Raw genomic sequence first — 16336 nt, 5'->3', positions numbered from 1 at the left:
ACAACATAACATCATTATAAACTTCTACAGAAACAAGTTTGAAGTGTTCAAAATATACAATGATTTGCTGTGACGTCATTGGAAAAATTGACATTTCTATGTTTTTATTTATAGTGTATTTTACTTAAAAAGCAATACACAAAAATATAAATTATTAAAAAAAAGCGAGATAATCGTAAAGAATTCGAATTGTTTTAAAATTAATAAAAATTAGGTTAGAATTGATAAAAAAATCGAAATAAAATTTTATTGTTTTAAGGTTATCCAACTTGACTCGGTTACCATGGTGATTAAGATCCAAATATTGCAGTTGCTTGTCAAAATTGACGTTGAATTTAAGTTTTTTTAATGAAAAAGGCATAATTAATTGGATTTAAAAGTTGTATTTAACTCAAAATGGGTAAATGGATAAAATTATAAGTAGGGTAAGTGGATTAAATCACAATTAAAACTAGAACTAACACTAGACCTAAAACTTTGTAGTTTTAGGTTTAGCCGGGCGTCTTAGAGGAATGTTTATTGATAATTTGTAGAGAATTAAATTCCCTTTCTGACCGGCTAAAAAAACTTAGCCTAATGTTTATATCTCGAGTAATATTGGAATTAAACGTATCATGTTTGGGCTCATTTTAAAGGATTTTTCACGATTACAAATATGTCAAAATTAACGTTGACATTTCTAACCGGAAGTTGACCATAACTTCATTAATATTGAAGATAAATATGTCGTGTTTGTACTCATTTTAAAGGATTTTTAATGAAGATTACAAATATGTACAAATTGAGGTTGACATTTTAAACTTGAAGTCAGTTATCATATTATAGACAAATGGATAACTTCATGGTGTTCTTTTATGATGTATTCTTTATTAAAAAACCTTTAAAATGAGTCCAAACATGACGCACTTATCTCAAAAAAGTTTGAATAAAAAAACGTTAAACCCGAAGTTAGCAACTATCTAGTTCTAGGTCTAGTGTTAGTTTTATTTCAATAAAAATATTGTTACACTACAACTAACACTAGACCAAGAAGTAGAAACATTCGGGTTTAGCCGCACGTCTCTCAAAACGGCTACATCCAAAAGATATATATATTTATATTGCAAATAAAGAATTTTTGGAGTCTAAAATCCATTAAATGCGTTGCTAATTATTTATGTCTACAAATTTATGCATATGAATAACTTTAATAAAAAAATGTTTTGAAAGAGATACACTGATTTATCAAAGAATGCAGACAGCAAATAAAATAAAAAGAAAACAACAAGTGTGTAATTCTTAACATTTAATGTTGATTTAACATTAAAACTAAACATTTACGTAGTCAATCGTTATAATAAAAATATTAAAGATTAGAAATCACAATGTTATGTTTCTTCAATCGGTTATACTATTTACAATTCGTGTCGAGCCGAGTGAATGACCTAAATGAAATACTTAATAATAGATCTTAATTAGTACGTGAACATGTTTCTGGTTAATGGCGTTGTTGGTACAAAAACAACCTTTGTACTATTATTATTATTATTTACGTAACGTTATAAAATTGTTGTTAAAAAACCCGTTTTATGAATTTCAACCGAACGAAATTTCATTTTCTAAATATAAATGATTACGAGTACATGTCCATAGTTTTCTGGATCCATTGCAAGTAGTTGTTCACCTTCGTATAGATCCCGTATTTATTTCTTCTTCCGCAACCATCTCCGAAACTTGTTATTCCTTGAACTACGTACACTTTTTCTGTAGATTTTCTTTTTAAGCTGCACATTAAACCACCACCACTGTCACCCGCGCAAGTATCTGCCGTCCCAGATTTCCAACCGGCACAAAACATGTTATCCGTGATGATATAGTTTCTATATGATCTTTTACAAGTTCCTTCATTCACAACTGGTAACTGAAAAGAATAATCAATAACATCGATAAAATATGTTTTGATTTCCTTACTTGTGCTTCTTTTAAGGTATTTGTACCCAAAATATCGTATGATTTTTCTTTTCCCCAACCCATAACGTAACATAAATCTTTTGGAATAGGGTTTGAAGAAGGCAGACAAGCAACAGGTTGCACAACTGGTTCTGGTAAACGAAGTAAAGCTATATCATTATCAACGGTGACGTGATTAAATTCCGGGTGCAAAAACATTCTATTCACAGTAAGGTCCCTTTCTCTACCATCAATAGTAGTTAGATCGTGTTCGTTAAATCTTACTCTTAGATATTTTCTTAAACAATGACCAGCCGTCAACACCCATCTTGGTGCTATTAAAGTCCCACCGCAAAATGTTTCCTACATAAAAATAATATTAATTTATTAATCAAATGAAATTGTTTAAATTACGTTAAAAGCGTTTTGTAAAGCTACATGCCACGGCCATTTATTCTTTTCCGATTCAGTTCCTCCAATGATTTTTAACATCTTTGTTGTTTTGAAAGGTCTTCCACATTTTTTCTTTTTATTATAGTAATTTATTGTTTGTTTAGGTAAATCGTATACATATTTATTAGTAGGATCTAAAAATTATTCTCGATTAATTTTTCATACAAATTTTAGATGATGCCATAACGATTTTGATTATGGCTGGATTTCATATTGACAGCTTATGATGTTAAGAAATGTTTGGGATAATATTAAGGGTGAAAAGAGATGATCTTGAGTTTTGTCAGATACAATATTGAATGAAGCCATGAAGGATGATATCAAGAAATGTTTGGGATAATATTAAAGATGAAAAGAGATGATCTTGAGAGTTGCCAGATACAATACTGAATGAAGCCATGAAGGGCAATGTCGACAAATGTTTGGGATAATGTTAAGGGAGAAAAGAGATGATCTGAGAGCTGCCAGATACAATACTGAATGAAACCATGAAGGACGATGTCAAAAAATGTTAGAGATAATGTTAAGGGAGATAAGAGATGATTTTGAGAGTTGTTAAATATGAAGCCATAAATGGATGATGGATCAGAACGATGATCAGATGATCTTAAGGTGTACTTAATGTTAATATTGAAAGTAAAAATAAAGAATTTACCATTTTTGTGTTTACCAATAAGATGAAATACATATTTTTCACAAATCGTTTTTACAGTATAACAAAAAGCCGATTGATATTGTCTCCTTTTCTTACACCTTCCAGGTTTTTTGCACGTCCTGTACCGTTTCGTTCTACATTTTTTCGAGCACGGGCTCCAATCGGACCATTTGGTCCATATTTTTGAAACCATGGTGCGCGTGGATAATCTGCTTTCCTAAAATTAAATCAGTTGAATTCTAAAAAAAGATTAAAAGAAAGAGATTTTAAAAACGCAACGTTTATTTACCCGAACTTCCTCGATTATGTGCATATCGTAGTAGGATTTTAACATGTGTTTTTTTCTCGTGCATCGTTTCTTCTTACAAAACTTTTCTTCGAAAATTTTTTTACCATCGCAAGATTTACTTTTGCATTTTTTGAACCTCGATTGCATACAATTTTCGCATCTCGTCCACGGGGACCAATTCCAATAAATACTTGTATTTCGATCGGGGTCGATTACATCTCGAAATATATTTGAGACATTTGATTTTGAATCAATTCCAATATCTTTATCACGAACAATTTGCATTTTATTATTAATCTGCAAAAAAAAAGAAATAATTCGTTCTACATAGAGTAACATAGAGGTTAAGTTGGTTTAATTTCGATATGGTTGGCCTAAAATCGAGACCGGATGTTGGGCGGTGATTGTTTTCTGTTTCGGTTGTATTACGAACTTTATGAGCCTTATTGATCGGCTTAGAATCCCATTGATATGAACGTTTTCCCATGTTCTCCTAGTCTAATTGAGCATAGATTTACATCTAAATTTATCTAGTTAGGACCTTGATTCGGTCAAGCGTATGTTTGTATAGATAAAAAATTTGTATTTATAGAAAAAGTTTACATAGTCTGGGTGATAGCTTTAAAGGAATTTTCAACATTTTAAAACAAATACGGATAATAAATTTAATCGTATATATTTCGCTATTCGATTCTAATTTTTCAATGAATACTATCTAATCAATTAAGAAATTAAACGTTGTTTTTTTTATCGAATTGTTTCTTTAATATTAGTAATCTATGTTGTGGGTGATAAAAACTAGAGATTGTATGGTTTATATGTGTTGAATCATTATAATATATGTATTGGCCTTAATATGTGTATTTGCGTGGTAATAAATTAATATTACGATCTCGCAAACACCATAAATGTTAAATTTATGGTATGATTAAAGAAAACAAGGTCTTAAAAATTTTGAAATTTCTATTTGCCTTTTTATGGACGTTAATGGAAAGATGAAACAATAACGTTGTGCAATTCAAAAACTGTGTCAAACCGGCAGTGAACCCATCGACTAAACCACATGCTTCTTCCTATTAAATGTAAATGGTGGCAGAGAGTATTAATGAGGGCCTACTTAATAGAGTCCATACATACACACAATCTGCAGTTTATATCTGGCACTTAACTTATCGAATCCCATCCAGTTTGGAGCCCGAAACGAAGTATGTCACGTTTTTAGAGGCATGTGCTGACATATAATGGATATCAGATTTCTAATATGTAGTTACTGACACAAATTCGCAATAAATTGTAAAATAAAATAAAAAAGGCTGATTGACACGTTCTTTGTTTCTTCTTGGAAATAAGGAAGGTGTAGGTTTTCAAATAAAAAGAAAATGAACTTGTCCCCTTTTGACAACCTGTTCTACCTGCTCAACATCTAAAACCACGTATCCTTTCTTTAGTCTAACGTTACCTGTTCTTTAAATAACTATCCATAACTCACCCGCCCATTTTAACTCCTGTTAGATTTTATATATGGGGACTCTTTTTTAACGTAGTTAAACAGAAATAGAAACGCAGCTTTAAGTTTTCGAATTGAAATTATTTAAGATGTAGATTTTATTAATACAATATTGGAATAACTCGATAATGATAAAGATAGTGTTACTCATTTTGATTCAATATTTACCGAAAATTTATGAATTGAATCATTCAAAACCGAATATTTACGAAGTTGCAATAAAATTAAACAAATACTTTAGAAATTGCGAAAAAACTTGTTTGCTGTTTCGAAACTTTTCGTTTTATTACAACATTTTTATGCTGACATTTAACTAATTTTTTAATTTCTTTGCTGACAATTTCTTGATTATGGACAATACAACAATTTATTATTAATTTTAACACTTTACATTTTTATCTTTGTTCAGAAACGAAATAAAATTGCAAAAAAATTTAAAAGATAAAATTATAGATAACAAATTTAATAATGAACAATATCGACAAAAATATTTTTCGCAAAATCATAAAATAGAGATTATCTTATCAATCTATGAAATCATAGATCAATATTTTGTTACCTTTATCAATTTCCTTACAAAGAAAATGCTTATTTTGTATTAAAGCTTATGATTTAGAAACATCCCAACATATTAATCACATTGCTGTTGCATTCCACAGCTTATTTTAGACAAGGATTTAAAAGAAGAAAAAATTATATGGAAACATGGATCTTGTCCAAAACAGCAAAGGAATACGACAAGGTGATGCGTTATTGACTAAACTGTTTACCACAATACTGGAATATGTATGTAAAATACTTGATTGGGAAGAGGCTAACAAATTTAAGTTCGCAGACGCTACTATTTTAATATTTAACTTTAAATTTATGTAACAGAACTGTGTTTTCATAATCGATGCTGTGTCCATTTTCTTTTGCATGTTTCAAGATGTTGGATATAAGCAAGTAAGAAGTTTTTATAGCAATTATCTTTTACATTGATTGAAAACTTGCAACATGGATACATTTACTAAAATTGCTACTATTTTATTCTCCGAGAAGTTTAAGGAGATGGATATAATGCTGCATGATCGTCACCAAGTATGTGCGAGCAAATTTGTTTGAATGAATTTGAATTGAAGATAATGTGGTGAAACTTGGAGATTTATTTATTTATTTCATGTGGGTACAGAAAGAGGTCGAACCCAATAATACTGTACCACAAACAACCAATTGTATACAAATAAAATAGAATTACAGTTCACAATAATAATAATAATGAACCAACATTAATGGTACAAAAGTGATTGAAAAGGAAAAAAACTAAAACTAAGTTTAGGTGATATAAATATATCATATATCAAATATCAAATGAACGCTCGAGGCAACACACCAACTGCAGCAAAGAGCAGTTTTTTAAATGCATAGAAAGAATGCTGAAACAGATCTATGTTAACACGATTTGCCGATCTTGCCATTCTAAATAAAGGAGAGTTTTGACAGGCATTGGTTCTAGGAGTAGGTGTCATAAATAGAAAATCAAAGCGAAGTAATCAAAGTGAAGTAATCTCGGAGGAACGTGAACACATATAGAACCAACAAGCATTGGAGAATCACACTTGTTGTTGAAAAGTTTGTAAAAATATAATATATCCCCACAAAAGCGACGCTGGTTGAGGGTTAACATACGAAAAGAAGTGCAAGTTGATTCGTAATCAATGTATTGAATGGAAAATTTAAAACAAAGGTATTTGAGGAATTTAGATTGAATACGCTCAATTCTAGATTTATACGAGAGATACTGAGGATTCCAAACGACGAAAGATGAGATGAAATAAAGATTGTGCGAAAGGAAATCAGACATGGAAATTCAAGAGAAGAATAAATCTTGCATGACCCCATGACAAATTGAAAGATATCTTCAAATTTAACCACCAAATAAGTCTCCCAAGACAAACCTCCTATTATTTCCAACAATCGCTCAAACAAATTGCCACAGACCAGTTCCAACAGTAAAATCTGTCTTTTCTTAGCTGTTTCATTTCCTACGAAACTCTCCTTTATGATTGCAGTTATTACAAGTTTCCAAGAAATTATCTGGGTTGCCAATAGACTTAGTATTTTAGACTTAGGTAGTCTATCTAAACATAAAAGCTGATGAACCCCATACAAAATTGTCAAGTTTTGCAAAAAAAAATCATCACAACTCAATGCCTTAACTTTTCATCTTTTTTTTTTAACTTTTATTAAGTCAATCATTTCCGTTTCTATATTAATTTTTAAGATCGTTGATGTTAGATTTGATGTATGATAGGAAATCTCAAATTTTAGAGGAATCTAAGATAAACGTGTTTTTATAGGAGACTTTTGTACATTTACCAAGACGTCTAAGAAACTTAAATAAAGTGCTTCATGGCGCAACTCTCTCATAACATTTGAAAATTTATGCCACATCTTAGAGAACCTTAGTTAGAAAATGATTTTATGTTTCTTTTAGTACATGATAAATCACAGTGATAGCTAAATATATAAAAGTGGAAGTGTTTATTTAATTAATCTGAGCATTCTAAGCATTTTATCCAATGAATTATTGAATCAGGCAATTGAATTCACATAGTTAAGTCAACTGTTTAAGTCTTACTCATTGTGAAGCATATTATAGATAAAGCTAATTTATTACTATATGATTTTATAATTATTTGATATTTAAATAATCATCATTCTCACCTAGTAGTAAATAATTTTATGAATTATTCATTCTTATTACTTCACTATAACTAGTATAATGGTAAAATTACCGCAATTTTCCTAACACGGCAAGTAATGTAAGTTAAAATAGCACGATGGATCGTCAAGAAGGCATCATTTATAAAACGATTAAAAATTATAATGTAATTATAGATAAAACCGCAAGTTTGGAGATGATCTTTTAAGGACGTATAGACAATACATGCTTTGAATTGTTTGATAATGTTAGATTTTCAATTACAATTGTGTTATCTTTTTGATTCTTTAATTTATTGTTTTAGTTTTATCCCGGATCGATATTACAAAGGTTTTCGTTTGAATTTCTGTTGAAAATTTGATGAGGAGCAACCGCCGCGGGTCACTTACCTTGTGGCACTTGCAACCGTGTAACATAAAGTAAAAGGCGAACAATAACAAATTGCGACCGTTCATAGTTGATAATCGAATTTTAAGCAATTTTCATTGATGAAAAAGTTTCAGTTTTCGCGATGGAAATAAAGTTTCATTCATTAAAAGGGACGCGAATACGAGGATTTTTTTGCGTTTAAATAGACAACGAGTTCTCGTCGGGGCGCACGGATTCAACTCCTTCTCCGGTTCACTCTCACTTTTAACTAAAACTGCCTCTGTGCGCGCTCGGCTCGAGCGTGAACCGTAGACTGGTTTTTCATTGTGGCCAAGCAAATGATAGTGGTCCCCGTCTGTACTCTGACTGAGACACGCATCGAACGAAATGAGTTTCGATATGTGATTACGAGCTTTTTTGAAATACGATCTGTAAAACCACTTTCTATATGTAGTATCAGCAAATATTTCATACATACAAATTTTAATTCAAATTTAAATTTTTTATTGTATTTAAAACAAGATGATTAACACATTTAATGATTCATAATAATTAATTGTTTGAGTAAATAAATATTCAAGTGATTAATTAACTGCAGATACGCGTGTTTATATTGTAGTTAAACAAACTTGTCTAAAAATTAAACTTTGATCGCTTGTTTTAATTCTGAGAATTTGAAACTTGTTTTTTGAATGTTTTTGCGTTGTACTTGATCTATTGTAGACAATGACGTGAGAGTGACTTATTACAGAATTAATTTTATTTTTATTAAGTGCTTTTTGGCCTGTGTCGCTGATTCATTAATAATATCACGTTTCTATGTATTTCTTAAAAAGGTTGAGGCAAATGTGAATGTTCTGGGTAATCGAATGTAGTATATGTGTGATGATTTATGGAAACAATATTTAACTTTCACGTTAGATTATTTTGGATTAAAGATATACTGATTCTTTCAATTATATGTTATAAATTATTATAGGGTAAATGCACCACTGTTAGACCTGTTAAGGATTTTTAATGTCAGTAGATCCCTCTGCCTTTACATAAAATGATCAAAATATGATCAAATACACATCTGATTCATTTAAAGTTACTTACCCTACATATAAAATATAACATCATAAAGTAATGTTTTTTTAAAATTAAAAAGGAGAACTGTATTTCGCATTTAGTGTTTGACCAATAATATCTAGTCTTTGACCTTAAAACCGTAAATGTTTGACCGATTCTTAATATAATATTCATTTTCATTATTTTTCCATACTATTTTGTTCACAAAAAAATGTTTATATTTTTTGACTCTTTAAATGGAGCAAAATGTTCTTGACTTAACTTTTCACCCAAATTTTGTGTTTTCCAAGGAATGCTGAATGAAATAACCATTCAACCAGTAGTTTTTCTTCATCAAAATTTAAAAATGCTGGGCCCATTTTCCTCTGCATTGACTTTGGTACATTAAACATCTTTTTCTGCTTTTTCATAAGATAAACCCCTACTTCTTGCATCGAGATCTTCTTCACTACATTTAAACTTAGTCATCGTTGTCATATTGGTACTGAAAAGAAGTTAACCTGATTCATATTTGCTAAATTTTCCATATAGATTTTTCATTTTTTGATAATAATTGAGTCAGTGTTTGACCAACCTTTTATCCTGTTAATTTTACAGATTGATTACTGCTAAGTGTGTTCAATTACTTTTATTGTTATAAAAAAGGCTAGAAAAGAACCAAACATTTACACTTGTATTTATATTACGCTTATATATTTATAAAATTTAAAATCGTTTAAAAAACTCAGTGTTTGACCTGTTTATGTCCTATAAATGAATCAATTTTTTTTTGATATTCCTTGGATCTTTATTTTTTACATTTTTTTACAAAAACGGTCAATTACTGGCGTTTTACTCTATGTCAATTTTGGAGGATTTTAGCGCCTCGCCTGCAATCGACCTTGGCGGTTGGAGGACAAATGTCTTCTCATAGGAGATTTTGTATCTGTATCAAGATATATTAGGAACGATTTTGCCTCAAATCGCCGATGTCGCTTGCGGATTTGATGTATCACACAAAATTCTCAGTTTTGGATGAATGTAGCGCCTCGCCCGGAAGCAACATCAGCGATTTGAGGATAAACGTGTTCTTATAGAAGACTTACCAAGATATATAAGGAACGATTTTGCCTCAAATCGCCGAGGTCGCTTGCGGACGAGGCGGTAGAATCTTCTAAAGTAACCGATTTTGTGATGATTCATCAAAAGTAGAGCCTCACCCGCTAGCGACCTCGGCGATTTGACAATAAACGTGTTGCTATAGGAGACTTTATATCCTTACCAAGATGTATAAGGAACGATTTTACTTCAAATCGCCGAGGTTGCTTGCGAGCGAGACGCTGGCTTTGATGCATCAACACAAAATCGTCAGTTTTTGAGGAGTGTAGCGCCTCGCCCGCAAGCGACCTCGGCGATTTGACGATAAACATGTTCCTATAGGAGACTTTATAATTTTACAAGATATGTAAGGAACGATTTTGCGTCAAATCGTTGAGGTAGCTTGCGGGCGAGGCGCTGAATTTGATGCATCAACACAAAATCGTCAGTTTTGGAGGAATGTAGCGCCTCGCCCGCAAGCGACCTCGGCGGAGTGGGAATAAACGTGTTCCTATAGGAGATATTATATCCCTACCAAGATATATAACGAACGATTTTGCCTCTAATCGCCGAGGTCGCTTGCGGGCGAGGGGCTGGCTTTGATGCATCAACACAAAATCGTCAGTTTTTGAGGAGTGTAGCGCCTCGCCCGCAAGCGACCTCGGCGATTTGACGATAAACATGTTCCTATAGGACACTTTATAATTTTACAAGATATATAAGGAACGATTTTGCGTCAAATCGTTGAGGTAGCTTGCGGGTGAGACGCTGGCTTTGATGTATCAACACAAAATCGTCAGTTTTGGAGGAATGTAGCGCCTCGCCCGCAAGCGACCTCGGCGGAATGGGAATAAACGTGTTCCTATAGGAGATATTATATCCTTACCAAGATATATAACGAACGATTTTGCCTCTAATCGCCGAGGTCGCTCGCGGGCGAGGCGCTGGCTTTGATGCATCAACACAAAATCGTCAGTTTTTGAGGAGTGTAGCGCCTCGCCCACAAGCGACCTCGGCGATTTGACGATAAACATGTTCCTATAGTAGATTTTATAATTTTACAAGATATATAAGGAACGATTTTGCGTCAATCGTTGAGGTAGCTTGCGGGCGAGGCGCTGAATTTGATGTATCAACACAAAATCGTCAGTTTTGGAGGAATGTAGCGCCTCGCTCGCAAGCGACCTCGGCGGAGTGGGAATAAACGTGTTCCTATAGGAGATATTATATCCTTACCAAGATATATAACGAACGATTTTGACTCTAATAGCCAAGGTCGCTTGCGGGCGAGGCGCTGGCTTTGATGCAACAACACAAAATCGTCAGTTTTTGAGGAGTGTAGCGCCTCGCCCGCAAGCGACCTCGGCGATTTGACGATAAACATGTTCCTATAGGAGACTTTATAATTTTACAAGATATATAAGGAACGATTTTGCGTCAAATCGTTGAGGTAGCTTGCGGGCGAGGCGCTGAATTTGATGCATCAACACAAAATCGTCAGTTTTGGACGAATGTAGCGCCTCGGCCGCAAGCGACCTCGGCGGAGTGGGAATAAACGTGTTCCTATAGGAGATATTATATCCTTACCAAGATATATAACGAACGATTTTGCCTCTAATCGCCGAGGTCGCTTGCGGGCGAGACGCTGGCTTTGATGCATCAACACAAAATCGTCAGTTTTGGAGGAATGTAGCGCCTCGCCCGCAAGCGACCTCGGCGGAGTGGGAATAAACGTATTCCTATAGGAGATATTATATCCTTACCAAGATATATAACGAACGATTTTGCCTCTAATCGCCGAGGTCGCTTGCGGGCGAGGCGCTGGCTTTGATGCATCAACACAAAATCGTCAGTTTTTGAGGAGTGTAGCCCCTCGCCCGCAAGCGACCTCGGCGATTTGACGATAAACATGTTCCTATAGGAGACTTTATAATTTTACAAGATATATAAGGAACGATTTTGCGTCAAATCGCCGAGGTCGCTTGCGGGCGAGGCGCTGGCTTTGATGCATCAATACAAAATCGTCAGTTTTTGAGGAGTGTAGCGCCTCGCCCGCAAGCAACCTCGGCGATTTGACGATAAACATGTTCCTATAGGAGACTTTATAATTTTACAATATATATAAGAAATGATTATGCCTTAAATAGTTGAGCTAGCTTGCAGGGAAAGCGCTGAATTTGATGTATTAACACAAAATCGTCAGTTTTGGAGGAATGTAGCACCTCGCCTGCAAGCGACCTCGGCGACCTTCTTATAGAAGACGTTATATCCTTACCAAGATATATAAGCAACGATTTCGCCTCAAATCGCCGAGGTCGCTTGCGGGCGAGGCGCTGGGTTTGATGCATCAACACAAAATCATAAGTTTTGGAGGAACGTAGCGCCTCGCCCGCCAGCGACCTCGGCGATTTGAGGATAAACGTGTCTCTATAGGAGACTTTATTCCTTACCAAGATATATAAGGAACGATTTTGCCTCAAATCGCCGAGGTTGCCGTTTTTGATGCATCAACACGAAATGGTCAGTTTTGGAGGAATGTAGTGCCTCGCTCGCAAACAACCTCGGCGATTTAAAAATAAATGTGTTCCTATAAGAAACTTTATATCCTTACCAAGATATATAAGTAAAGATTTTGCCTCAAATCGCCGAGGTTCGTGAGTTTGATACATCACCACAAAATCGTCAGTTTTGGAGGAATGTAGCGCCTCGCCCGCAAGTGACCTCGACGGCTGAAGATAAACGTCTTCTTATAAGAGACTTTGTATCTTTACCAATACTTAAGGAGGCAATGGATTTGAAGTATTAACAACAAATTGATACACAATATAATAAATACAATCTTTGCTATAAATACAAACAATATAATATTAACAATACATACATAAAGAAAGCATAATATAAATATTGATCAATACAGATCAATAATAATTTATAAAGTATCGTTTAATGAGCCAATATCAGGGTTTTGGTAATTGCTACACTCGGTGTATTGACCGCCTCTTTAAATATCTCACTCTCTTGGCCCAATTCCACTTTCCCCAGTACGATTTTTTTGGCGAGCAAGTTCTTGCATATAAAACGAATTACGATCTTAACATTGGACAGGTTGTAATACTGGAATATCGCGCGTAACGTGGCGGTTGTTGGTTCTATTTTCATGCTGATGGTGGGGTCGAATCGGTCGCTTTTCCAACTGGCGATGCGTACCCCATATTCAAAGGCCGTTATTTTTAAATACAAAGAGCCTAAAAGAATTTGAAATAAATATAAATTGACGCACGTGTTGGAATCGATTACCTCCAAGCTTTTCGTGTTCTTCCATCGCTTGCATGCTGCATTTTAATTTCGATAGGGATATTTCCATGCGATCGTTGTTGCCATCTTCGCTGTTAAAATACGATAATGAAACTTCGAGGTTACAACGAGCTTCTCTCTGTAATAAGAATTAATAATTAATTAAAATTAAATGATTAGTTGGATTAAAATGAATTATTTACTTTTTCCGTGTCCACCCCGCTGGTTATACTTTGTAATATTCTCCAAATATCTGGAGTTGCATGTGTTGAACAACCTTTTTGTGTGAACTTTTTATGGTCTAAACTGTAAGTAACAGCTCCTATTGTTCTTCTGTTATTAAAAGTGAACCTATTAGAACTATATTTCGAACTTCCGGTGTTTCTAACTTGCACGTCATCTCCTATACCGACAAGGAGCTTGAATGATTTTCTAAGTGATTGGCTTCTACTTAATCGATTCGTTTTTTGTTGTTTTGGATTATCAAGAATTGCGTAAACTGTTAAGGTAATAAATTTCCCTAAAAATTGGTCTTTGATTGTCGGCGCGTTTTGGTGAAAATTAAATGTAAGTTCTTGATTGAATGTTGGCCAAGAATGTGGGGATATTTCCGTTTCTAACTTATCTTTCCCCGGAAAAATAGTTACCTACAACAGACATCTTACTTAATAGTTGTTTCTAGAAATAGAACAATTACTTTGTTTGCTATAAACGAGAACGCACTTCGCTACGTCTTCTTTCAAATTACGATTTATTGAGGATGAACTTAATTACCTTAATTAAATAGCCTTCGGGTTTTAAAGTCCCGTACGTTTTCGGAAGATTACGCGCACCAATAACTTTAACCACCAACTGTTGGGTCCTTTCAAAGTATGTTAATTTAAAACCAATTTCCGGTTGAGCGTTTCCGACTTCGCCGGTTTCTTCGGACGATGGAGCCGAAAAAAATCGCTTCAATTTGTTAATATCCATGACTTTGATGATTTCGATTTAATAATCCGTCGTCGACGCGAATAATAAGATAATTTTAAAAATACCATTCACTGTGGGACGAGGCATTAACGAACTCGGTAATACCGAGGCATAACAATGACACGAGCAAGTGAGCATTCACTACTGAACGTTTAGATAAATGGGGCTAAATTGAACGAACAAAGCGAGAATCGAGGAGTGTCATTCCTTACAAGACAAAACCGCGTACAAATTGTTAATTGTTGCGAGTGACTCCACTTCGGTTATCTTCAGTTATCTTATCTGGTGACTAAACGTTTTATGTTATCTCTGCGGCTTAGATAATACAAATTAAATAGGAGTTATTTAATAAAACAATTTTATTTGCGTCTTTATGTATACGTAATAAATACTAATTTTAATATTTTCAATTCTTACAAGACTATGTATCTTGAATGAACGATTTCGTCTCAAATCGCCGAGGTCGCTTGCGGGCGAGGCACAGGATGTGATATATCAACTTGAAGCCATCTCGGCAATTTAAGGATTAACATGAGACTTAATATCTTTACTAAGATATATAAAGAATGATTTCGCCTCAAATCGCCGGATGATTGTAGCAACTCGCCCACAAACGACCTTGACGGTAAAAGCGCTTCTAATAGCCAAGGTCACTTGCGGGCGAGAAGCTATATTTGACATATTGACACGAAATCGTCAGTTTTGAAGGATTTTAGAGCCTAATGTTGTGATAATTTTAAAACTACCATTCACTGTGGGACGAGGTATTAATAATGACACGAGCAAGTGAACATTCACTACTGAACGAGTTAAATAGGAGTTAATTAATAAAATAATTTTATTTGCTTTATGTATACGTAATAAATACTAATTTTAATATTTTCAATTCTTACAAGACTATGTATCTTGAATGAACGATTTCGTCTCAAATCGCCGAGATCGCTTGCGGGCGAGGCATAGGATGTGACATATCAACTTGAAGCCATCTCGGCAATTTAAGGATTAACATGAGACTTAATATCTTTACTAAGATATATAAAGAATGATTTCGCCTCAAATCGCCGGATGATTGTAGCACCTCGCTCACAAACGACCTTGACGGTAAAAGCGCTTCAAATCGCCAACGTCACTTGCGGGCGAGAAGCTATATTTGACATATTGACACGAAATCGTCAGTTTTGAAGGATTTTAGAGCCTAATGTTATGATAATTTTAAAACTACCATTCACTGTGGGACGAGGTATTAATAATGACACGAGCAAGTGAACATTCACTACTGAACGAGTTAAATAGGAGTTAATTAATAAAATAATTTTATTTGCTTTATGTATACGTAATAAATACTAATTTTAATATTTTCAATTCTTACAAGACTATGTATCTTGAATGAACGATTTCGTCTCAAATCGCCGAGGTCGCTTGCGGGCGAGGCACAGGATGTGATATATCAACTTGAAGCCATCTCGGCAATTTAAGGATTAACATGAGACTTAATTACTAGGATATATAAAGAATGATTTCGCCTCAAATCGCCGGATGATTGTAGCACCTCGCTCACAAACGACCTTGACGGTAAAAGCGCTTCAAATCGCCAAGGTCGCTTGCGGGCGAGAAGCTATATTTGACATATTGACACGAAATCGTCAGTTTTGAAGGATTTTAGAGCCTAATGTTATGATAATTTTAAAACTACCATTCACTGTGGGACGAGGTATTAATAATGACACGAGCAAGTGAACATTCACTACTGAACGAGTTAAATAGGAGTTAATTAATAAAATAATTTTATTTGCTTTATGTATACGTAATAAATACTAATTTTAATATTTTCAATTCTTACAAGACTATGTATCTTGAATGAACGATTTCGTCTCAAATCGCCGAGATCGCTTGCGGGCGAGGCACAGGATGTGGCATATTAACTTGAAGCCATCTCGGAATTTAAGGATTAACATGAGACTTAATATCTTTACTAAGATATATAAAGAATGATTTCGCCTCAAATCGCCGGATGAT

The 16336-nt window shown here is 34.1% G+C and overlaps 3 protein-coding genes across 3 annotated transcripts in view; 1 reads left to right on the top strand and 2 right to left on the bottom strand.

The window, feature by feature from the left end:
* Nucleotides 1-169: 169 nt before the first annotated feature.
* LOC111414285 (sperm-tail PG-rich repeat-containing protein 2-like) overlaps nucleotides 170-16336 on the top strand; it is a 79249-nt gene continuing 63082 nt past the window's right edge. Inside the window, exon 1 of the mRNA XM_071196262.1 lies at nucleotides 170-425. The gene's annotated coding sequence lies outside the window, so the exon portion shown is untranslated. The remainder of the gene's footprint in view (nucleotides 426-16336) is intronic.
* On the bottom strand, nucleotides 1271-8258 carry LOC111421067 (plasminogen). The gene is made up of 6 exons (XM_023054191.2): nucleotides 7927-8258; nucleotides 3327-3623; nucleotides 3038-3254; nucleotides 2344-2516; nucleotides 1951-2292; nucleotides 1271-1900 (listed from the first exon to the last, which is right to left on the bottom strand). Exons 1-6 carry the CDS (start codon nucleotides 7990-7992, stop codon nucleotides 1613-1615), a joined length of 1383 nt encoding a protein of 460 aa, XP_022909959.2. The 5' UTR covers nucleotides 7993-8258; the 3' UTR covers nucleotides 1271-1612.
* Nucleotides 12868-14565, bottom strand: LOC111421068 (uncharacterized). Its single transcript, XM_023054192.2, has 4 exons — nucleotides 14123-14565; nucleotides 13552-13995; nucleotides 13352-13487; nucleotides 12868-13299 (listed from the first exon to the last, which is right to left on the bottom strand). The coding sequence occupies exons 1-4, from the start codon at nucleotides 14318-14320 to the stop codon at nucleotides 12998-13000; spliced, it is 1080 nt and encodes a 359-aa protein (XP_022909960.1). The 5' UTR covers nucleotides 14321-14565; the 3' UTR covers nucleotides 12868-12997.

Source organism: Onthophagus taurus, chromosome 6, assembly GCF_036711975.1.
Source record: "Onthophagus taurus isolate NC chromosome 6, IU_Otau_3.0, whole genome shotgun sequence".
Taxonomy (NCBI): Eukaryota; Metazoa; Arthropoda; class Insecta; order Coleoptera; family Scarabaeidae; genus Onthophagus; species Onthophagus taurus.
Note: the sequence above shows the minus strand (reverse complement) of the source record. Positions and strands in the feature narration are given on the sequence as shown.